The sequence below is a fragment of the Triturus cristatus genome, chromosome 6 (genome assembly GCF_964204655.1).
Source record: "Triturus cristatus chromosome 6, aTriCri1.1, whole genome shotgun sequence".
Classification (NCBI taxonomy): domain Eukaryota; kingdom Metazoa; phylum Chordata; class Amphibia; order Caudata; family Salamandridae; genus Triturus; species Triturus cristatus.
Window position 1 is genome coordinate 667,475,758 of NC_140589.1, and position 23,986 is coordinate 667,499,743.

At 48.4% G+C, this 23,986-nt stretch overlaps 1 protein-coding gene across 1 annotated transcript in view; it reads left to right on the forward strand.

Annotated features, from left to right (window-relative positions):
* Positions 1–23,986, forward strand: part of MDN1 (midasin AAA ATPase 1) — a 2,002,810-nt gene that overhangs the window by 835,861 nt on the left and 1,142,963 nt on the right. The window contains exons 41-42 of the mRNA XM_085611158.1: positions 14,210–14,299; positions 14,385–14,648. Coding sequence (XP_085467284.1) covers positions 14,210–14,299; positions 14,385–14,648 — 354 coding nt within the window. The remainder of the gene's footprint in view (positions 1–14,209; positions 14,300–14,384; positions 14,649–23,986) is intronic.

A 23,986-nucleotide genomic window follows, 5' to 3' on the forward strand; every position in this document is an offset into this window, starting at 1 on the left:
ACAACCTTTCAGAAGAACCAAACAGCTATTTGTTTCCTTCTCCCCACCACATAAAGGCAACCCTATTTCCAAATCAGGGATAGCTAGGTGGATTGTAAAATGCATACAGATTTGCTACCACAAAGCAAAACGAACGCGATCGGTTCCCCCTAAAGCCCACTCTACAAGGAAGATAGGGGCTTTTATGGCTTTCCTAGGGAACATACCACTAGATGACATCTGCAAGGCAGCGACATGGTCAACACCGCACACCTTCACAAAACATTACTGTGTAGATGTGCAAACCAAGCAACAAGCTAGTGTGGGCCAAGCTGTACTAAAAACACTGTTTCAAACGACTGCAACGGATGCCGTTGGTCGCCGCTAGGGTTGGGTACTGCTATGTAATCTATGCACAGTGTATAATCTGCAGCTCATATGCCTCGAACGGAATATGCTACTTACCAGTATGCATCTGTTCTTGGCATGTAGAGCTGCAGATCTATACACACCCACCCGGCTACCTGTATCCGTTCCAGTCTTATCTTATTTAGATACAATACACATGGGTTTCTTTACTGTTACTACTACGCTCCATGTTTCCCTGCTGGTGAAAAACAATCTGAGGATGGAGCCGAAGCCCATGCGCAATACGAACCAGAGTAGGAGTCACCAAACTCGTGACTTCCAAAGACTTTCCAAGAGGAAAAACAAACTGCAAACATACGGGCCCAACATCAGATGGCGATCTATGCACAGTGTATAGATCTGCAGCTCTACATGCCAAGAACAGATGCATACTGGTAAGTAGCATATTCCTTACAGGTTGCTGCCACCACCCATCTGCCTGGCGCCATTTACAATGTCACATTCATAGCCGGTCCCGTTGCCATGCCATACTGAGTCGTTTTCTGATACTGCACTCCAAGTCAGCGCTTGCCTAGGGACAGACCACAAATTTACCCAGATTGAGGATGTATTGGGATCTGATTTCATAGCTAAAACTATGCCTCTTCCACAGTGATTCGTGAGGTGGTGGTAACTTTGGGCTTGACTTTAACTGTTGTGGAGCCAAATTCTAACATTTCTGTGGATGGTTTTTCAAGTTCTATATTGGCTGCTAAGCCTGTGTTCCCCTTCAATGAGTCACTACTGGAACCTGTCGTGCCTGTCTGGAAATAGCACTACTTTGAACCCAGCAGTCCAGATACAAATTGCCAGATGCCATAGGAGTACTTTGGGTGATTCAAATGTTTTATCTGCACTCCTATCATCATAGAGCCCGATGGTGTGCGATTTATTCTCTGAACTGAACCCAATGCCTTTCCTACAGCCCCACTGGACAGGGGGCCTAAAAGGCTGGCTGCCGTGGCTGAAGGTTTTAGTTTTAGGCAGTTTCACTCTTCGCATGGCAAATCCCATCTGGCAGTTGCAAAACCAACAGCTGTGAACCCACTGCATAACACGTGAATAAGCCATTCTCTGTTTTGATCGGTGACCGCTTGGATGCTTCAAAGAAGATCCTGAAGTGCACCTTGGATTCTGTGGACACAGTAGTCTCGTACATTGGTACAGCAGTCAGACTACACCGTAATGCATGGGTGCTTTAACTGGCTTTTCGGGAAATGTCGATGCTAGTTCGCTAGACCTGCCCTCATGGTTTTTCAGAGAGAAAGCCAAATACTCCCTTGAATGCTTCAAGAATTGTATGGCATGTCTCATTCACTGGACTTGGCTTAACAAGTGAAGCAGTTCTGTCAGCACTACAGATCATTTTGATGTATTCTAACTTCAGATTCCTCCCCTTAGTATATCGCTAGGTGGCTGACTGGATCCCGAATGTTTGTCAGCAGTGCTCCTGAATCAGTCTGTCTTGACCCAGGCCGCGGCCTGACTTGGCTCCAGCACACCCAGTGCATGTACAGCCTTGTACCATCACTACTGCAGGGCCATCCTCTGAGGCTCCATCATCTTTTTGATTCAGATTCAGACCAGTCTCTACCTGGAGGATTTAACAGTGGTGCTGACGGCATTGATTTACCCCCGCATTGAGTTAGACAGTTTTATATATGGTTCTTCTGGAGGACGGTGGGTTTGTTACTTTCCCTGATATGGAGTTGGTGTCCCCCTTGGGCCCCCAACATAATAGTTATTCCTTTACTGTAGCAATTTGACATGGTGGTGAGGTACTTGACCTTCACTTGCCTTCTGTAGAAATAAAAATGAATGTCCTTACTGAAGTTCTGCAACCTGGGCATGAGCCCTTTCTTCCATTCAGTGAACCCCTAACTGATACTCTGGGCACATTTGGTCAAAGGCTTGCTTTTGCCTGCCAGTGAACAGGCATAGCCCAAATGACCATGATATTCTTATTACTCCAGAGAGTTTTGTGGTCCAATTTTTCACTAGCAAGGTGTGAAACTCAATTCATTACCTGTGACCCCCTGGACAGGGAGTCAAGGCGCATTGGGGTGTTCTAGAAACAAATGTTCTATTTGGCCATTATAACCTTGAGGTCCGTTAATGCTGTTTGCGTGTTGAGACACTACACGCCACCTGGGACATGGACAGCGAGATCTTTTTGGTGTTCCTGGAAGAATGTATGACCTTGTTGGATCAAACTTTTCCTGGAGGGTCAAGATGCAGCCAAATGTGATTCGAGCAGTGTGTACTTGTTGTGTCCTGTAGAGGTAGACACCAGGAGCCAGGATGTATATTTAAGTCTTCTTTATTCAGTTTCAGTCCAAGTTACATCAGTCTTGACTCCAGCCAGCCTAGTGTGGTACCAGCTCCTACATATCCTACACCAGCCCCACCAGGAGCATTCTGCCTAGCTGCTCAGCCCATCTCCAACTGTCACCACTCATCCACACAGGCACCCAGGCATTCCATTCATCACAGTCACACCAACATTCCATAACCATCTCTCACTCTGGCTGAGCAGCTAGGAGGACCTATGCTGATTACAATTAAATGTAATGCTCAGGATATAACAGTACTGTTGAGTGGTTCACGCTAGTCGGTGCTCTGTCATCATAAGTGAATGTGATACAAGGGTTTCTCAGGAGATGTGCCTTTTGATGTATCCCGCCTGTTTGGTGAAAAAGCTGATGTTAGAACACTTTAAGGAGAAGTGAGTCATGGCATGTTCATTAGGTCTCTCAACCCCTGCCAGACAGTTTCCCCATAAATGTTGGCCTTTTCAAGGCTACTCAAGATGGTTGGCGTTAAGGCAGCACCAGGCTTCTCTGCCCTCACAGCAGTCACCCCAATCTTATTGTGGCCTGGAGCAGGGTTCAAACAGACTGCATGCAGGTCCTATAGAGCACTAATCTTTCCAGATGCCTTCCCCTGTGTCATCAGCTTCCAAGGTGCTTTTGTTTGCTCTTAGCGGTGCATAACCATCCTGCGGGAAGCACGGTCCAACACTTAATCCCAGAATGGCAGGCCTTTAAATCCGACAAATGGGTCCTACCTATCATTCAGCAGAGCCATGCCCTTGCATTCCTTTCAGACCCACTCCGAGGCAGGGACAGATTGTTATTCTTGCTTTTTCCTCGAGCCAAAGAAGAATGGATGCCTCCGTCCTATTTTAGATCTTCACTGTCTGAATGTCTTCCTGCAGAAAGACAGATTCAATATGCTTAAGCTGGCTCAATGTTCTGTCTGGAATCAGGTGACTGAAAGTTGTCTTTGGACCTCTGGGTGCATGTTTTCATATATCCAGTGGGATGCATTGTAATACACAAAAACTGAGAAGCCTACTGGGGCAATTTGGTAGCCCAGAATCTTCAACCTGCCGCCAACCGCCACGATACAGCACCAGGGGCCTGGGCCCAAAACACAAAGTTGCACCAGAGATCGCTGACCCCGGAGGTGCCATCGGAGTGCAGCTGAGACCCCCAGAACATCAGTTATAGACCTACAAAGCAATGGTCTATGACTGCGGTACTGAGCGACATGTAGTCCAGTGGCGGCTGGACTTCTGCCAGCACTGAGAGGACTTCGAGCGATGTTGACCCTCTGACCAGAACTGCCTCACCGGTTTCGTGGACCCAGGAGTAGTCGCAGCAAGACCCCCGTCGACCGCATCGCATCCTTTGAGCATCTTGAGCATTGTTTACCCCTCTTTGTTCGCCAGCATTGTCCGCCTCTTTTTGCTGGTTCCACAGTGTAGCTGGGTAGTCCTGCCTCAATCCTTCTGACCAGGTGTGCCCTATTTATGCACCGAAAATGCCATCAGGGTAGGATGCTCGGTAGCCAATGAGCCACCAGGTTCCCTCCCACCTGATGACCACTTCCTGCAAAGTGTGGCATCTGGGAATCCCAGGATGCTCCATTTTTCCACTTCCAATATGACAGGACCCGTCTCACTGCATGTGGAGCTCTGTAGCCCAACCCAGAGGTGTGGCTACCAAGAGTGCTTCTAGCCCCTGGAACACCAGTTTGACAACTGGCTATCCCTTCCCTGTTCATAGTGTCAGCTTTTCTGCCTACAAAATAGAGCCCCTCCCTCAAGTGCTACCCATCCGGCCCTTTAAAGGCTGCTTCATTTTCTAAGCTCACCTTTTGGTCTAACCCCTGTGTGGATTTCTGCCTTGGGGGGGTAATACCTTCTCTAGTGACAGGCGTATATTGGTATCTTTCCTGGGAGGCGTCCACACACCTCCCCGGGAGGTCAGAAAGCTGCTGCAGGAAAGTGCCTCTTTTTGCATGGTTACCCTCCACTTTTTGCCTGATGTTTGATGCTCTTTGACTAAGTGGGCCCTGGGTTCCTGCTAACCAGGTACCCAGGGCCTGTGTTCTTTCCCTAAAACTGTACTTTTGAACCCCCAGTTAGCACCTCTCTGGCCACATGCAAGTCCCATGTAAAAGATGCCCTGGGTGCCAAGGGCACTGTGACCATTGAAGGCTCTAAGGATGACAGCACGTTCGAGGCATGTGGGCTGCTGAATTCATATCTGTGCATGGATCGCCGCCTAGTGTTGGGTCCGGATGATTGCACATTGTTGTCCTGGAAGAGTCTTCGAAGTATCACGAGATAGGTGACTCCTCCCCTGGACCATAGTGCGCATGGGCATCCTCTCCATCCTTAGATTGTTTTTTTCCGCCATTGGGTTCGGATGTGCTTATCTTAGCTCAAGTTAGGAAAATTCAGTTTAAGGCCAAAAGGCCTTTAGTTATCGTCGATACTGTTCCCGTTCGGTATCGACTAGTTTCTTTAGTGCTTTAGCACCTTCTTCCAGCTTTTCGGATCCGCTTGGTCCGAACATCGAACTTCGATCGACGATGGAATCGAGGACTCCATTCAAACGGTGTCCTTTATGCCACGCGAAATACCCACACATCGACGTCCAACCGGTATGCAACAAATGTCTCTCTCCGGATCACAATGAGTCGAAATGTATGGCCTGTGCCCGATTCCGCTCGAAGAAGACTCTCCGGAATCGACGGGCGGCGAGATTGGAGGCGCAGCAATCGGCGCCTGCCCCGGCCAACATCTTTAGCACCGAAGACGAGGACTCCGAGAGCGTGGAAGATGTAGACTCCAGCCCCGCTTCCGAACACGACTCCCGATCGGAAGACGACGATGAGGTGATCTTTCAGAGAGAAGAAGTCGTCGAAGTGGTAGGAGACTACGATGAGGCCTTTGGGGCCGAGGAAGATAGCTCCAGCGAGGAGCTAGGCCAACCCGTCGATACGGAGGCCGAAAACATACGTCGTCATGAGGCTCAGGTCGAGGGATCGCCTTCGGGCCTTACCCAAGATCAATCTCACGGTTCTTCGGCCCCGCCTTCAGGCCCGGCCTCGAACATTTCGCAAGAGCCATTATTATCGAAGACGACTGGATTCCCTTCAGCGAAACCGAAACCATCCATCGCACCAGTTCCATCGAAACCGAAAGTGAAACTGGTTGTGATCGGCTCGAAGGCCTCGAAGCCCTCCACTCTTTCGACGCCGGCAAAGGTCATCGGCTCCGACCGCGCAAAAAGGGATTTCGGTGCCGAGCTCACCGCAGCGGATACGGGTGCCGAGCCTAAGAAGAAGGTCCTCGGTCCCCACAAGGCGCCTCGGCCTCTGGCACCGAAGACATCAGCCCTAACCACCAAAGTCAAGGTGGCCACCCCGTCTGCGTCGACGTTGAAGACAGCGGCGCCTGCCAAGTCATTGACTCCAACGAGCGTCGATACCTCCCTTCGGATCGATGACCCCATGGCTGCAAAGAAGTCGGGTGCCGCTTCGACGCCTACCTCCAAGGTGCCGACCGGCTCCAAAGAGCCATCTGCGTTCACCGTGCAACAGGTCTCGGCATTGTTGCAACGGATCAGAGAACGGGCAGCCCTCCACTCTACGTCGGGTCCCGACACGCACAAGGCTTCGAAAGCACCCTCGGCGCCGACCAACATCACGTTTGGGTTGCCGCCGCCCACGGCGCCGAAACTGTTCGAGATTCGGACACGTGTCCGCCAGACACAGTCCCCATCCACTGGACAAACAGATTTCGAGCCTTCACAGCCACAATTTATCGACTCCAACACTGGTAGGTTGATGCTCCGCAAGCGGAAAATCACGCCAGAGAGGGGATTGGACTCCTACAAAATTCCTCTCAAACACATATTGCCGGCAGGGTCAGAGCCAGTGCTTCATGAACACTTTCAACCCTTCCATCAGGATCCACCATCCTTTTCTCCTAAGCCTTCAGAGGCAGACGCAGTAGAGGACTATGTAGGGGATGATACCACCTACCCTGGGGATGTCGATCCTGATGATCACCTGCAAGACCCAGATCAGGCATGGGATGACCCCACAGACCAGGGTACCGCACCAGATACTCATGACACGCAGCTTTATAACATAAAGACATCTCCCACAGAGGACACTGCTGCCTTTAATGCCCTCTTAGAACGGGCTGCTGCCAATCACGGAGTAGAACTCCATTCTGACACTGTCGAAGAAGACTTCTTGGTGGACACTTTCGCCTCTTCCGAAAGAACTGTCAAAACTCTGCCCATGTTAAAAGGAGTTCTCAAACCTGCCAAAGACATTTTTAAAGAAACAACCAGGGCACGGGTGCTAAACACCAGGACTGAAAAAAAATACAAGCCTGCACCAGGAGACCCTATGTACATTAGGGGTCAGTTACCTTTGGACTCCATGGTGGTTGCTAATGCTCGCAAAAGAGCCCACTCACAAACAGGTGATGCTCCTCCCCCAGACAAGGAGTCCAAAGTGCTGGAGACATCAGGCAAACGGATTGCAGCGCAAGCAGCAAACATCTGGCGCATTGCCAACACACAGGCACTCCTGGCCCGTTATGATAGGTCCCACTACGACACACTAGAATCACTCCTCCAACATTTGCCAGATGAATATAAAGAGGCTGCGGAGCTCCTCATCAGAGAGGGACAACTTCTTACCAATGCATCCATCAAGTGCGCACTGGATGCAGCCGACACAGCGGCGAGGGCAATCAACACAAGCGTCATGTTGAGAAGGCATGCATGGTTGAGAATCTCAGGCTTCAAGCCGGAGATTCAGAACAATATCTTAAATCAACCAGTCAACCCAGACTATTTATTTGGCCCTGAAGTTGACACTACCCTCGAAAATTAAAAAAGACACTGACACTGCGAAATCAATGGGGGCTCTGCAGACGCAGCAGTTTCGTAGTGGCTCCTTTCGTCGCCCCGGGAATAGAGGAGCAGCTAGAGGTCAGGGGTCACAGCAGCAGTACACTAAAGGAGGCACACAAAGTACCTATGATAAAACCAACAGAGGTGGATATCGTGGCTCCAGCTCCAAGGGCAGAGGACGTGGTTACGGCAACACCAGGTCCTCCCCCAAAAACAAACAGTGACGCCCTCTCCCTTCCCCCCGACCACATAACACCTGTCGGGGGGAGACTCCAACGGTTCCTGTCAGCGTGGAAAACCATCACCACAGACAGGTGGGTCAGGGACATTATCCAGCACGGTTACTGTCTCGAATTAACGTCCACTCCACCCAACATACCGCCAAAGCACCGTCCTATGTCCGTAGAGCACTTGGCATTATTGCAGCAGGAAGTGCTAAGTATGCTGCAAAAAGGTGCAATAGAGGTCGTGCCCGTCAACCAGCAGGGGACAGGGGTGTACTCTCTGTACTTCTTAATCCCAAAAAAGGACGGGTCGCTCAGACCTATACTAGACCTGAGACCCCTCAACCAATACATTCTCTCAGAGAATTTCCATATGCTCACCCTACAGCAGGTTCTCCCGCTACTCAGTCAGGGAGACTTCCTAGCCACACTGGACCTAAAAGATGCGTATTTCCACATACCCATACACCCATCACACAGGAAATATCTCAGGTTCACTATTCAGGGACATCACTATCAATTCAAAGTTCTCCCCTTCGGAGTAACAACAGCACCCAGGGTCTTTACCAAGTGCCTAGCGACAGTGGCTGCACATCTACGGAGACAACACATTCACGTCTTCCCTTACCTGGACGACTGGCTTGTTCAGGCAAAGTCAGCCCAGCAATGTGCCAGCCACATGTCCCTCACCATTCACCTTCTTCACAGTCTGGGATTCTCACTAAATTACCCAAAATCACATCTCCAACCCGCACACGTACGACAGTACCTGGGCGCGACCATAAACACTCTGGCAGCCACAGCTCAGCCAAATTTAGTGAGGATCAACAGTATACAACTGCTGATATCAAAGTTAAAACCCCAACACTCCCTTCCTGCGCGAGTGTTCATGCAGTTGATAGGCATGATGGCCTCCTGCATTTTCATAGTCCCGCACGCGAGACTACATATGCGCCCGCTTCAGTAGTACTTGGCACGTCAATGGAATCAGGCTCACGGGCAATTAAAAGACCTAGTGTTGGTGAGCGGTCGGGCATACAACTCTCTGCATTGGTGGAATCCACAAAACCTTTGCAAGGGCCGACCGTTCCAAGAGCCTGTTGCACAAATACTGACAGCGGACGCCTCTCTCCAGGGTTGGGGAGCTCATGTACTCACTTACACAGTGCAGGGACTATGGACAACGCAACAAAAGAAGATGCACATCAACGTTCTGGAACTGATGGCAATCTTCCTAGCCATGAAGGCATTCAAAGTACACTTGTGCAACAAAGTCGTGTTGATCTGGACGGAAAACATGACTGCCATGTACTACATACAGAAGCAGGGAGGAACACACACTCCACAGTTGTCTCATCTGGCTCAGAGCATGTGGAAGTGGGCCATTCAGAGGAACATATTCCTCATGGCGGAACACCTCCCCGGCAAAGACAACCAGATGGCGGATCTGCTCAGCAGACACAGCCACCAGATGCACGAGTGGGAGCTACATCCGTCAGTTCTTCAACCGTACTTCCAACAGTGGGGTCATCCAGAGATAGACCTATTCGCCACGAACGAAAACGCAAAATGCCAAAGCTGTGCCGCCAGGTTCCCGCATCCTCAGTCACAGTGCAATGCGATATGGATGAACTGGTCCGGCAGATTTGAGTACGCTTTTCCCCCAGCGCCATTAATACCGCTGGTGGCACGCAAACTGCGACAACACTCACTGACACTCATCCTAGTTGCTCCTACATGGGTGCGCCAACCATGGTACACCACCTTTCTAGAACTTTCTGTGGTGCCGCATCAAAGGCTGCGGATCAAACCCGCACTTTTAACGCAGAACCATGGCGAAATTCAGCACCCAGATCCGCAACAGCTGAACCTGGCAATCTGGCTCCTGAAGTCCTAGAGTTTGGCTACCTAAACCTGCCACCTGACTGTATGGAGATCATCAAGGAGGCCAGGAGACCCACTACCAGAGCTTGCTATGCGGCTAAATGGAAAAGGTTTGTCATTTACTGCAACAACAATGACATTAACCCGCTGGACGCATCCATTCAAAACATCATCTGTTACCTCCTACACCTATACCGATGCAATCTGGCATACAACTCAATACGTATCCATTTAACCGCGATAGCAGCCTATCTCCAAAACAGGCAGCACCTCTCTTTATTCAGAGTGCCTGCCATCAAGGCCTTCTTGGAGGGACTCAAACGAGTAATCCCCCCAACACACCCACCGGCACAGGTGTGGAACCTCAATTTGGTCCTCACCAGATTAATGGGTCCACCCTTTGAACCTCTCCATTCATGTGAGATTCAATTCCTCACCTGGAAAGTAGCCTTCCTAGTGGCGATCACTTAGTTAAGAAGAGTTAGTGAACTCCAGGCACTAACCATTCAAGAGCCATTCATATAGGTTCACGCAAACAGGGTTGTACTACGTACCAACCCCAAATTCATGCCTAAAGTGATATCGCAGTTCCACATGAATCAAACTATTGAACTGCCTGTTTTCTTTCAAAAATCCACAGAATGTCGCAGAGAGAATGCTCCATACACTAGATGTAAAGAGGGCCCTCATGTACTATATAGACAGAACTAAGGACTTTAGGAAAACAAAACAACTTTTCGTTGCCTTTTCTCCACAACACAAGGGCAACGCCATTTCCAAAGCAGGTATAGCCAGATGGATCGTTAAATGTATTCAAATTTGCTATCAAAAAGCTAAACGCACATTAACGATTCCCCCACGAGCCCACTCAACACGAAAGTTAGGGGCGTCCATGGCTTTCCTAGGAAACATTCCTTTACAGGAAATATGTAGAGCAGCCACATGGTCCACTATACATACATTTACCAAACACTACTGTGTAGATGTACACTCAAAACAGCAGGCAGCTGTAGGACAGGCTGTTCTCAAAACTCTTTTTCAGACTGCTGCAGCTGGCACGGGTAGCCGCCGCTAATGGAGGTACTGCTATGTATTCTATGCTCAGATATGAATTCAGCAGCCCACATGCCTCGAACTGAATATGCTACTTACCAGTATGCATCTGTTCTTGGCATGTAGGGCTGCTGACATTCATATCGCCCACCGTCCTCCCCGGCGCCTGTAGCGGCTGCAGCACTCAGAATTACTGTATAGCATGGTCATCACTTACTGTATCTACTCCATCACTGCCACAATGGCGAAAAACAATCTAAGGATGGAGAGGATGCCCATGCGCACTATGGTCCAGGGGAGGAGTCACCTATTTCGTGATACTTCGAAGACTCTTCCAGGACAACAATGTGGCGATCTATGCACAGATATGAATGTCAGCAGCCCTACATGCCAAGAACAGATGCATACTGGTAAGTAGCATATTCAATATTGTGCCACCCATAGAGGTCCTGTACCTTAACACATACACACACTGCCCTTGCAGGCTGCGTGTTTTGGTGCAGATAAAAGCGAAGCGTCGACATGGCACACATACCTATGTCCATAAACCGGTCCCAGGATGCTTATTTCCGGTTCAGGGAAGACCGGGCTTGGCAGTTCAGGCTGGACTGTTCCCATGAGGCACAGGGTCAAGACAGATTTGCATATAACTGGGTCTGAACTGAGGTGGCGAAGTGAGCTAAAGAACGATGATGGATTCAATCTAGATCTGTGACTTGGGGTGAGTGTCTGAAAAGTTTCAGCGTTCTGTCCATCATCTACTTGTTTGCTTTGTCCGCCCTAAGTTGGCAGGGTATGTCCAGACGTGAGTCCTTTGCTCACTTTGCCATTGGATTCAAGCTTTCCTGGCTGATAAGGGGTGTTACCCCGAAACCGGGCCCAGGATGCTTGTTTCCGGTTCAGGGCATACATGGCTTGGCAGTTCGGGCTGGACTGTTCCCATGAGGCACAGGGTCAAGACTGATTTGCATATAGCTGTGTCTGAACTGGGGTGGCGAACTGAGGTAAAGAACGATAATGGATTCAACCCAGATCTGTGACTGGGGGTGAGTGTCTGAAAAGTTTCAGCGCTCTGTCCATCATCTCCTTGTGTTTACGTTATTTTGGCAGACATGTGTCCCTCCACCAAGAAGGTGTACGGCTGCCATTGGGAGAAATTTGTGGCATGGTGTGCATCCAAGAACATTGACCCTCCTCTGGAGGATCTTCTGTCGGGCAGGGTCTGGGACCTGAACCTGTGCATCCTCCTCCTCCTCCTTCAAGCATGGAGATTAAGTGGTGGCAGTTGACATCTTTTGTCCCCCCCACCCCCCAAAAAAAGTCTGTGATGGTATTTTGGCAACCAGGTGTCCCTCCACCCAGACTGTATACGCCTGCCGTCTGGTTACATTTGTGACATGATGTGAATCCAAGAACAATGACCCTCTTCCTACACTATTATTCCAAGTTTTATTGTTTGTTTTTCTCTGGCCCTTCAGGGCTCTGCTATGGGCACTTTTAATCGTTACTTGATAGCAATTTCGACTTTCTTCATTTGCGGTACTAACCTTTTTAATTAAAGTCACCTGGTGTTTCCTCAAGGGACTTCAACATCTGTTTCCCCTGAGGCGATTCATAATGGGACATCAATCTGGTCCTAACGTTTCTTATGTGTATGTCCTTCGAGCCATGCACAACTGTCCACTCTGGTTACTGATCATAAACATGACTTTTCTACTGGCCAGGAGGGCCAGAAAACTGCAGACACTCTGTGCACTGTTCATTGGGTATGTCGAGTTGAAGAATGGAAACGTTGTGCAGAAACTGGCCATCCCACTATAGATAGCGCTCTTCATAAAAATCTGCGATGCATTTGCTAAAAAACCATCCCCTGTGGGTATGCATGCTCATTCCACTAGAACCGAGGCTGCGACCTCTGCATTAGCTTGCGGAGTCCCTGTCCTGAACATCTGTAAGGCAGCAGCATTGGGGGACTTTGCACTTATTCACCTAACACTACTGCCTGGACAGTCTGGCCCATTGTGACAGGCACTTTTCCCGCTCTGTCATACAGGACTTTTTGGTCTAATCTGTTCGTAGACCTACCTCCCTGGAGGTATTGCTTGAGTATCTATTCTGAGGTAAGGATTCTGCGGCTAGAAGTGTCTTATCAGATGAACAAATCGCTTCACTTCAGTAAAACCTTCTCTGGTAGAGAATCTGTCTAACTGCAGATTCCTTACCGACTCTTCCATCCTCCCCGCTCTTCGAACGGATTTCAACATAGGGCCACCCTTATGGGAGCCATAGTGATGCACACCTGTACATCAGCATTCTTTGTTGCTTCACGCTTCCGGCTTGGAAAAGTTGTCGATAGAAACTGAAATACAGTCATTGGGGTGGTGCCTTTATAGGCACCGCACACATCACATCCAGCGCACACAATACTGACGCTGAGCCTAACAGCGCCACCTACCGGCGCGCAGGGTTACTGCTCAAGAAATTCTGGATCCAGTCTTACTCTTGGGGATAATTCTAAGGTAAGTAATCTGTTGCAAGGTAGTCTCTACCAGATTAGGCATTGCCGAAGGTAAGTAACATGTTCTGCCCACGCTGTTCATATACTCCGTGCACCAGGACTGACCTCTGCATACTCTACTCCGTTTTAATGCATGAAGTCAGTCTCCTTCTGGTGAGGGGTGCCAGTAAATTAATGTTGGACCTAGAGATAGTGGATGCTACCCTTGATATGTCCTTGTGCAAAAGGAGTGAGGGAGGAGGCGGGTTGGCCTATTCTGGACCACTTACCATTGAAATCCTTTTTAAGGAAAGACCAGTCCAAAATGTACTGGCACATATCTCTGTCATGAATTGTGGAGACTGGAAGGTCTTCTAAATGGCTAATTGTTTTGACTACTCACCTTACAGATGTCTCCATTGTGACGGATGAGCCCTTGGTTGCTGGTGCAAAGCAGATAATTTGTTTTCCCTTCCTGATTTGGCTTATTTTCTGCAGATAATGCATTATTTCTCTTCTGACATCCAGCATATGAAGGAACATATTCTGCATCTGATCTTGGTTTTTGGAAGAAGCTGGTAGCTGTATACCTTGGTTGATATGAAAGGTCTTTGGCAGAAATTGTGGGTTTGTCCTCATTATTACTCTGACCTTCCGAATCGGCAACCATTTCAGTCCAGAGGTGTCACTTTAGCAATGGTCATTGTCTTGCATTCAGGTTATTTAGTATTGGCCTGGTTCTGGCGAATAGTTAAATGTACTAGTTTGTGAAAGCATGCAACCTTAAGCTATGCTAAACTAGTAATGAAGTATGTTGCTCTAAAAGAAGCAATTATGAACAGATGGTGGACAAAAAAAGATCAATAAAATGTCTGAGGACTTTAACTCCTTCTTGAAGCTTTCTCATCAGGAAATCACTTCATATTTTATTTACTTAGGTTGTTGAAGTATTCAAAGACATATTTGGTCAAGATTCCAGTGTGTACACGGGGACAAGATATTTTCACTCTACTATTTATAAAGTTCAGGTGAGTGAAGTCACTTTATCTCAAATCTTTTAGTTTATTACATCAAGTCTGCTGGTTTACACTAATGCTTTCAATTTAATTTCAGATTGGTTATTCCATTCTTTCACGTGGAACCTATGTCTCTCCCCCTTCTTGTGAACATCTTGCCCTCCTTCACCGTTCTCTGCAGCCACTTGAATCCATCATGAAGTGTGTGCAGATGAACTCAATGGTAATATTGGCCGGTCCTTCATCTGTTGGCAAGACCAGCCTTGTTCACCTTTTGGCGCAGCTAACAGGCCATAGGTTGAAGGTTATGGCAATGAACAGTGCTATGGATACTACAGAACTCTTGGGAGGATTTGAGCAGGTAACATTGATTTTCATCATTAACAGTGAATTGGGATCTTGTGTTAAAAATGCACCCTATGGTAGAAAATGTTGTTTTATTTCTGCATTCCACTGGGTTTATTTTTGGATTAAACAAAATACTTGTAAAAGTGACACTAGTGCTCATTTAGCCAAGGAACCTAATAAAATAAAATACTATGTATCTCCGCTGGAAGAAGGGGCAAGTGTTGGTGCAACAGAGAAGAATTCTGGAAAAGCTGTTGGCAGAGTAAATGTCCATACGGGTAAAAAAGCACATGTTCAGACAAAGACCCTTATATAATATGTTAATGATTGTAGTAATTAATAGAATGGTGTTGTAAGTCTGGATGGAGAAGATTAGTTGTGTAGGTAGAAAAAAGTAATATTACTCAACAGTCTTAAAGTATTTGCGTGTAAAACCACTGTTAAATGTTATATAACTGATGTGTATGTATGGAATAGGGGAGCTACATGTACATTTATGGAATGATTCTGGCTAGAACTACAGAAACTAGAGCTTTAAAATGTAATGGTTGGCACAACTGATGCGAAGTATTCTTAATTTACCGTGGGAGCCTAGGAAGCTGATGACTGCATCATTGGCTTACGGGTGTGGCTCCGGAGAGGTTATTAATTAAGGTTATATATAGTGTAGTGGTAGGTGTGTGTGCATTTTTACATGTGTTCATCTTGATGGGCAAATACTGGAGTTAATTGCACTTCATTTGTGTCTGGACTGCCAGTGGCAATCACTGGAGCCAGCAGATACCCATTATTTCGTTCCCCAGCCACCAAAAGAAAAGTGGTGGCGGCCATCCCAAATCCTGTGACTCTGCACTGGTTTCTCATGCTACAGTGAAAACTCCTCAGCCCTATTTCTTTTGCTATGGCCATCTCCCCTGGCAGTGGGAGCTTCAGACGGGTAAATACCCATGGTAGAGGGCTGGCTTAGTATTTGGTGCACACGTATTTAAGTGAAGCACCCTGCACTAATCCGGACAACCCTTATGCTGATTTTAGTGGTCTTAGACAACCATAGAAACCTCTCTAAGTGGTAGCTGTGGAGAGCAGCCTTCAGGCTTAGTCCAGAAGGAGTGTAAAACAGCTTGTTTTACCAGTGCTAATCATATAGTGTAGGTTAAGTGATAAAGAACCACACGGTGTAGTTATAAAAATATGTATTTATTATAAACACTCACAAACACATAGTTCTGTCTCCTACCTGGAGATATCATAACAATACACACAATACTTCAACAGTAGAACAGGTAAGTGACAGAAATACACAGTGGTCTCCAGGGGGAGACCAAACCATATACTAATAAAGTGGAATGTGACCTGCGACTGAAGTAGAGACTGGACCCAGAAGACCTGGGGACCCAAGGAACCACCCACGGTAAGTAACCAGGTACCCCACAGAGGCTGTGTGCAGAGTGGAAACACAGCCATTTACTCAATACAATTCAATGGAGAAGTTGCGGTTGCAGTTTTGTAGATGTATCCTTCCCAAAGAACCCTGAAGAAACCCTGTGGAAGATGGAAGGTTGGAGAGTCAACCCATCTGTGGATACCCCAGGAACCAGGTTACCTACACCAGGGAAGCTGGGTGCATAGGCGCAAAGTGATGTCAGAAACCGCTGTAGATCACAATGGAGGACTTCAGTGAAGATGCCACTGGCGTAGAAGGTGAAAGAGTCCGGTGGAATCCAGCGGTGGATTCTTGAAGAGGAATACCTGCAAGCAGAGGGGACAGAGTCTTTGCCACTCTGGAGTGACCAGGAGGCATGGAAGACCAATGACCGCCAATGACAGAAGATGGAGGGCTGACGGTGACCCTGTCACTGCAGCTGTGGGGACCAGGCGATGCTGTGGAAGACCAGGAGCTGTTCACGAGCTGTCCCACGTCGTAAGTCGAGACCAGAAGGGCAGTGTCCGACGGGAGCACCAACAAGCCTTGGCAGCAGCAACAGACAAGAAAAACGAAGAAGGTGCAGTGTCGGGACCAGCAAGGTCCAAGTGCAGGAGAGTCAGAGCAGGCCACGCGCAAGCAGTGGAGCCCACTGGAGCCAAAGAAGACCCTCAAGAGGACCCGCAGGCCGGACTCTTTAGGTACCCCCATCATGTTGGTGCCCCTGCCATCATAAAATCTATCGGTGCTATTTTTACGGCTACACCATGTATCGCTTCGCACTGAGAGCTGGAGAGATGTCATTTTCAGCAGATCGTGTAAATCACCCGACTGACTGAAAGAATTAACTACTTGGACTTTTGCCAAACCTCTTTGACTCGTGTCTCTTGTGAGGTCAAACATAAATCGACCCCGTTTTTTGGAAATAGAAGCATAATACACACGCAGTGATTAATGACTCTTGTGCAGGGCTACATACACTCCTCCGTCCCGAAGAAGACCCGCCGTGACGCATATTAAAAATCTTTGCGCCTTACATAGGGTCGAAACGTTGACGCATACTAAGAGTCTACGCAACGTCTCAGTTCAAAAGCCTATTCACATATGAACAGGAGGCGCATGCGATCAATCATATGGACTTTACCAAAAATCGCACTTTCCCAACTATTCCTTTATTTGTTATACTAAATGTACTAAGTGTATTGTCTGTATTTACTTCTACATGTCACCCCTCTTTCACAATTCTTTCAATTGTACTATTGTAGCCCAATTTATTTGTTAATTCTTAAATTATTGATTGAAACTTTCGCTTGGGTGTTGTTCTTTTCTCTTCCTGAATCATGGATACATGTTACAGAACCATTGTAGCCATATAATACACCATGTTCGAGGCATATGAGCTGCAGATCACACACTAGCATAGTAGATCGCCATCTGGTGTTGGGCTCGGATGCTTGCACGTTGTTGTTGTCTTGGAAGAAGTCTCTGCAGTCACGAGATAGGTGACTCCTCCCTTGGACGATAGTGCGCATGAGCATCAACTCCATCGTTTGTTTTTTTCCGCCGTTGGGTTCGGATGCAACTTTTCCACTCCGGTTGGAAATCTCAATTCCAAGCATCTCGAAGCGCAAAATTTACAGAAAAACCATAGAATCATCTTCATCTTCGACATCGATCTCATCGGCTCGATTCCGGACATCGACGTGGGCCGCTGGGCCTATCCATGCCGTAAGGCCTACGGCTCATGGAAAGGACGCCTTTCAAAAAATGCCCCCAGTGTGGAGCAAAATTTCCACACAGTGACCATCACAAGGTCTGCAAACTGTGCCTATCACCTGAACACGACGAGTCCAGCTGTCCAGCCTGTGCATCCTTTCGATCCAAAAAGACCATCCGAGATCGAAGGGCTATAAGACACATCATGGCACAGAGACCTGCTCCGGATCAGAGGACATCATTGATGAAGGCCCCGATGTCCCAGAAGAAGATTCTGAGGATCTCGAAATAATCTCAGAGGCAGAAGACTCAGACGACCTCATCACTCCTGGGCAACGTGCGAGTACTATTGCCCCTGCCCCAACCCCTCCAAAACCTAAGGCAGTGGTCAAGACTTTGCCTGTTTGCCCCAGTCGAGACCGAAAACATCCTTCAGAAGCCCCACCTCCGGGCTCGGCTCCGAAGAAAAAAGACAAGCCTTCCGGTAGCTCGGGACTGAGCAAACCGCATGTCATTGTTCGGCCGGCACCTTCGGCACCAAAGCCAAAAGAAAACTCTGTGCCGAAATCTGCTCCGGTCCCTTCCACCTCCAAATCGGCCCTGAAAACGCAAAGGCCCATAGACAAGCCGGCTTCGAAGGTTCCGAAGCCTAAACATCCAGCTTCGGCTCCGAAACAAATGGCTAAGGACTCTGATACAGCTCCTAAAGCCAAAACCTATAAGCATCAACCACAACCTCACTCTGAACCGAAAAACCGGCACCGAAAACTGTTACCGAGGAACAAGAACTTTTTCACCCAGATCCCATCGATCCAAGGCAGAAAAAGATTTATATCGACCCAAAAACTGGACATGTCACCGCTGTGCCATGTTAAAGACGAAAACTGGACACACCATCTGCTCCAGTTCGTGTACACAAGAAGGACTCTGCAACATTGCCTATGCCCCCTTCTTCTCCTGCACTGCCTTCTAACCCACCTCCTCTGCCTACACCACCCTTACCTGTAACTTCTCCACCACATACACCACCTCCGGATGATGATGATGATGATGATAACGATGACCTAGGGGGTGGAGCGGATCCTAATGACCCGTTCACAGATCCAGATACTGGCAAAAGAGTAGCAGCACAAGCAGCTAATCACTGGCGTATTGCCAACACCCAAGCACTACTGGCACGATATGACATGGCACACTACGACCAGTTAGAAAATCTCTTACAACATCTGCCTGAACAGTATAAAACCCAGGCAAATGACCTTCTCCAAGTGGGCAAGCTAATTTCAAATGCGTCAATTAAATGTGCACTTGACGCAGCAGACACTGCCTCTATATCAATTAACACCAGTGTGCTCCTTAGACGACATGCTTGGCTACGCATTTCAGGCTTTAAGCCAGAGGTACAAACTACCATACTTAGTCAGCCATTCAACCAAGAACAGCTATTTGGGCTGGCTGTAGATCCTGCCCTTGAAAAAATGAAAAAGGACACAGAGACTGCTAAATCCATGGGAGCATTACAGTCTCCACAGACGCGTGGCTCCTTTCGGCGCTCCTTCTACAGAGGAGCCTCCAAACATATGGGCGCAGACACCTCATCTATGTTCAAAGCCACTACACAAACATCCCCCAGTAGAGGATATTTTAGAGGTGGGTACAGAGGGAACAATAACAAAGGTCGAGGTAATAACACTCGCACCTCCCCTGCCACAAAACAGTGACTTTACTCCGCTCCCTCCAGACCATTCCACTCCAGTGGGGGGCAGACTAACACAGTTCCTACCTGTCTGGAACTCCATCACAACAGACAAGTGGGTTAGACAAATTATCCAGTATGGTTACTGCCTGGAACTTAAAGCTACCCCCCCACACCTACCACCCAAGCAGCGTCCGATGTCCGCAGACCACCTTATGCTCCTCAAACAAGAGGTTCCCTCACTGCTTCAAAAGCACGCAATAGAACAAGTTCCCTTAGAGCCTCAAGGAACAGGAGTATACTCACTGTACTTCCTAATCCCCAAAAAGGACTGGACACTGAGACCAATACTCGACCTCAGACCCCTAAATCTGTATATACACTCAGATAATTTTCATATGATCACTCTTCAACAAGTGCTCCCACTGCTGCAACAAGGCGATTTCTTTGCCACACCAGATCTCAAGGACGCCTACTTCCACATTCCCATACATCCTGCTCACAGGAAGTACCTAAGGTTTGTGGTGGACGGACAACACTATCAGTTCACAGTCCTTCCATTCGGGGTAACAACAGCACCCAGAGTATTCACTAAATGTCTTGCGGTAGTAGTAGCAGCACATCTCAGAAGACAACAAATTCATGTCTTCCCGTATCTAGACGACTGGCTAATAAAAGCCAAGTCATTAGACTAATGTGTTCTACACACTCACCAAACCATCCAACTATTACACAACTTGTGGTTCACGATCAACTATCCCAAGTCTCATCTCCAACCCTCTCATATACACCAATATCTAGGAGCTACAATAAACGCCTCCACAGCCCTAGCATATCCCAGTCCAGCCAGTATACAAGCTCTTATCACAAAATTTCAAAACCAACACTCTCTTCCAGCCAGAGTGTTCATGCAGCTCATAGGCATGATGGCATCTTGCATCTTCATTGTGTCTTATGCAAGACTTCAAATGCGTCCCTTACAGGACTGTCTAGCACGTCAGTGGAACTAGGCTCACGTACAACTCACAGATCTGGTGTTGGTGGACAGCCGCACACATCACTCTCTACAGTGGTGGAACATAACAAACTTGTTCAAAGGGCGGCCGTTCCTAGAGCCTCTTCCACAGATAGTGCCCACAACAGATGCATCACTCACAGGATGGGGAGCCCATCTCCTCGGGCACACCACTCAGGGCAAATGGACCACTCAACAGAAAATGCTCCATATAAATTACCTAGAACTGCTAGCAGTATTCCTAGCACTAAAATCCTTCCAACTACATGTACAGAACAAGGCTGTCCTCATCCGGACGGACAACATGACAGCCATGTATTACATACAAAAACAAGGAGGTACACATTCTCTGCAGCTGTCCCAGCTCGCACAGAACATTTGGAGATGGGCCCTTCCTCTGAACATATACCTACTTGGAGAACACCTTCCAGGGGTTCACAATCAGATTGCCGATCTGTTAAGCCGACAGACACAACAGATCCACGAATGGGAACTACATCCACAAGTTCTACTGCCATTTTTGCAAACATGGGGCCAACCAGACATAGATCTGTTCGCCACACACGAAAACGCAAAATGCCCAATGTTTGAGGGAGGCCCACCGGGTAGTCGGGGAGACTATTCCGGCACCTTCCTACCGCAAAGTTATAGCCGAGCGCCGCTGAGAAGCCCCCTCGGGGAGGTCTTTCTCCTATGATCGTACTAGGCCCAGTAACACCACCACACAGGACTCAATAGCTGTTGCGAGATTAGATTCTTTATCGGCAGTAATACGTGCAATATTTACAGTGGGATCGAGGGATCCTGTCAGAGTCTCAGTGTCCGTTCAAGAGGGTAGGGTAGCGGGACAGTCTTAGTGCCAGCCAGGCACGGGAGGGCTCTGCGCCAGACCTTGGATGCTGGTCTCAGAGCGGCTCGGACGTGGAGAGCCGCGACGTCGTCTGCAGGGCTCGAATGGTAGTTCCGCTTAGGTCGAGCCGCGACGAGGTCAGCTGGGCTCTGGTGGTAAGGTTCAACAAGGTCGGGCCGCGACGGCGTCAGCAGGGCCCCAAAGGTTCGTGAAGGTCTTTAAGCACGGTGGAGCCGCGACGTCGTCAGCAGGGCTCAGGTGGTGGTTCAGGGGGAGTCTTCTTCCGTAGTGTCAGCCGCGATCCGATCAGCAGGGCTCTTGACTCCAGGATACATCTACTGCCCTGTTGTCGGGTCGGCCCAGATATAGGACGGGAGCCCTTTGATGTCCGGACCCGGGCGCCCGGAGGGGGCGGAGAGGCCGGGTAGGGAGCGGCCAGACGCCCAGCAGGAGAGGCGCCAGGCCCCATAGAGCTGTGGAGTGATCACACCTAGGTGTGGAGAGACGGTAGGGGGTCCCATCGATACTGCCCTCCGCCGAGAGTGGGAAGGGCTCACTTGGTATCCCCCGAGCCAGGGGTTGGCGTCTCGATGTCGGGCCTCGCTGGGACCGAGGCCGGGTAGAGCAGGGTCATACAGGTGGTCACGTGGAGTGACGTGCAATCCAAGATGGAGGAGCCCCGATGTGCATGGGCCCTCGTGCGGCTGAGCGCGGGGGAACAGGACCACGCCACGAGGCCGGCTCCCACACCCAACCTTCGCCGACAGGTTTTCTCACCCGGAGTCAAAGAGCAATGCGATATGGATGAACTGGTCAGGCAGATTTGCGTACGATTTTCCGTCTCTCCCACTCATTCCACTAGTAATACGCAAGCTCAGACAGCAATCTCTCAAACTGATCCTAGTAGCTCCCACATGGTCACGTCAGCCGTGGTTCACAACACTACTGGAACTCTCTCTAGTTCCACACCAAAAACTGCATCTCTTCCCGTCCTTAATAACCCAGAACCATGGAGAGATCAGACATCCAGATCCAGTTCAACTGAATCTAGCGATCTGGCTCCTGAAGTCCTAGAGTTCGGTTACCTAAACCTGCCACCGGTCTGCATGAACATTATAATAGAAGCCAGAAGACCTACTACTAGAGCTTGCTATGCTGCAACATGGAAAAGATTCGCCATTTACTGCACTAACAATATACACCCACTGGATGCATCCATCCAGAACATCATTTGCTACTTACTACACTTGCAAAGATGTAATTTAGCATACTCATCCATACGTCTCCATCTAGCAGCATTAGCAGCTTGCTTACAAAATGGACAACACTTGTCACTCTTTAGAGTCCCTGCGATCAAAGCCTTCATGGAAGGACTTAAAAGAATTATTCCTCCCAGATTACCACCCTCATGGGACCCCCATTTGAACCTCTACATAAATGCGAACATCCATGCGCAATCACATCCCTCAGAAGGGTAAGTGAAATCCATGCTTTAACCATACAAGAACCATTCTTACAATTACATTGTAACAAAGTGGTTCTTAGGACAAGTCCAAAATTCCTTCCAAAAGTCATATCGCCTTTTCATCTTAACCAATTAGTAGAGTTACCAGTGTTCTTTCCAAATCCAGACTCTGTAGCGGAAAGAGCTCTTCACACCGTAGATGTTAAAAGAGCCCTTCTTTACTACATTGACAGAACTTAATCTTTCCGCAAAACAAAACAATTGTTTGTAGCTTTCTCTCCACCACATAAGGGCAACCCCATCTCCAAATCTGGAATTGCTAGTTGGATAGTTAAATGTATCCAAATATGCTACCAGAAAGCTAAATGCACACTAACAGTTCCCCCTAGAGCGCATTCCACACGCAAACTAGGGGCTTCCATGGCATTCTTAGGGAACATTCCCTTAGAAGACATTTGTAAGGCAGCCACATGGTCTACAACACACACCTTCACTAAACACTATTGTGTTGACGTACAAGCAAAGCAACAAGCTTCTGTGGGCCAAGCTGTCCCTAAAACTTTATTTCAAACTGCTGCAACCGATACAGATGACCACCGCTAGGGGAGACACTGCTATATAGTCTATGCTAGTGTGTGATCTGCAGCTCATGTAGGAGAGTAGGGTCTGCTTCCTATGGTCACCCCCACTTTTTGCTTTTGCTTCACTGGTTTTCGACTTAGATGTGGCTGTGGGCCTGCTAATCAGACCCACAGCCCAGCTGTTCTCTCTCTAAATTCACACTATGTACTTTAGGTACATAACCCAATTAGTAAGGATCACCTTATAGGGCCCTGTACAGTGTACCTTAGGTACCCAGGGCATGGGTGTACCCTAGGCCTACCAGGGGCTGCAGCATGTATTATGCCACCCCTGGCTGTCCTCCCATCATGACACAACTGGCTGATCACTCACCTGGGGCAATGTCGTGTAATCACCCCTTGCTTAGGTATAGTATTCCTATACCTACCTTATATATAGACACATGGGTAACCTTTCAGTCACTCCTATAATCAGGCCTGAACAATCCTGAAGGCAGAGTGCTTGGTAACATGTGAGATGGTGCTCTAGCATGAGCTGAGCCTGTCTGCAGCTTTCGGAACCATGTCCTTATAGCTGTTCTATGATATCGCCTACCATATACTCT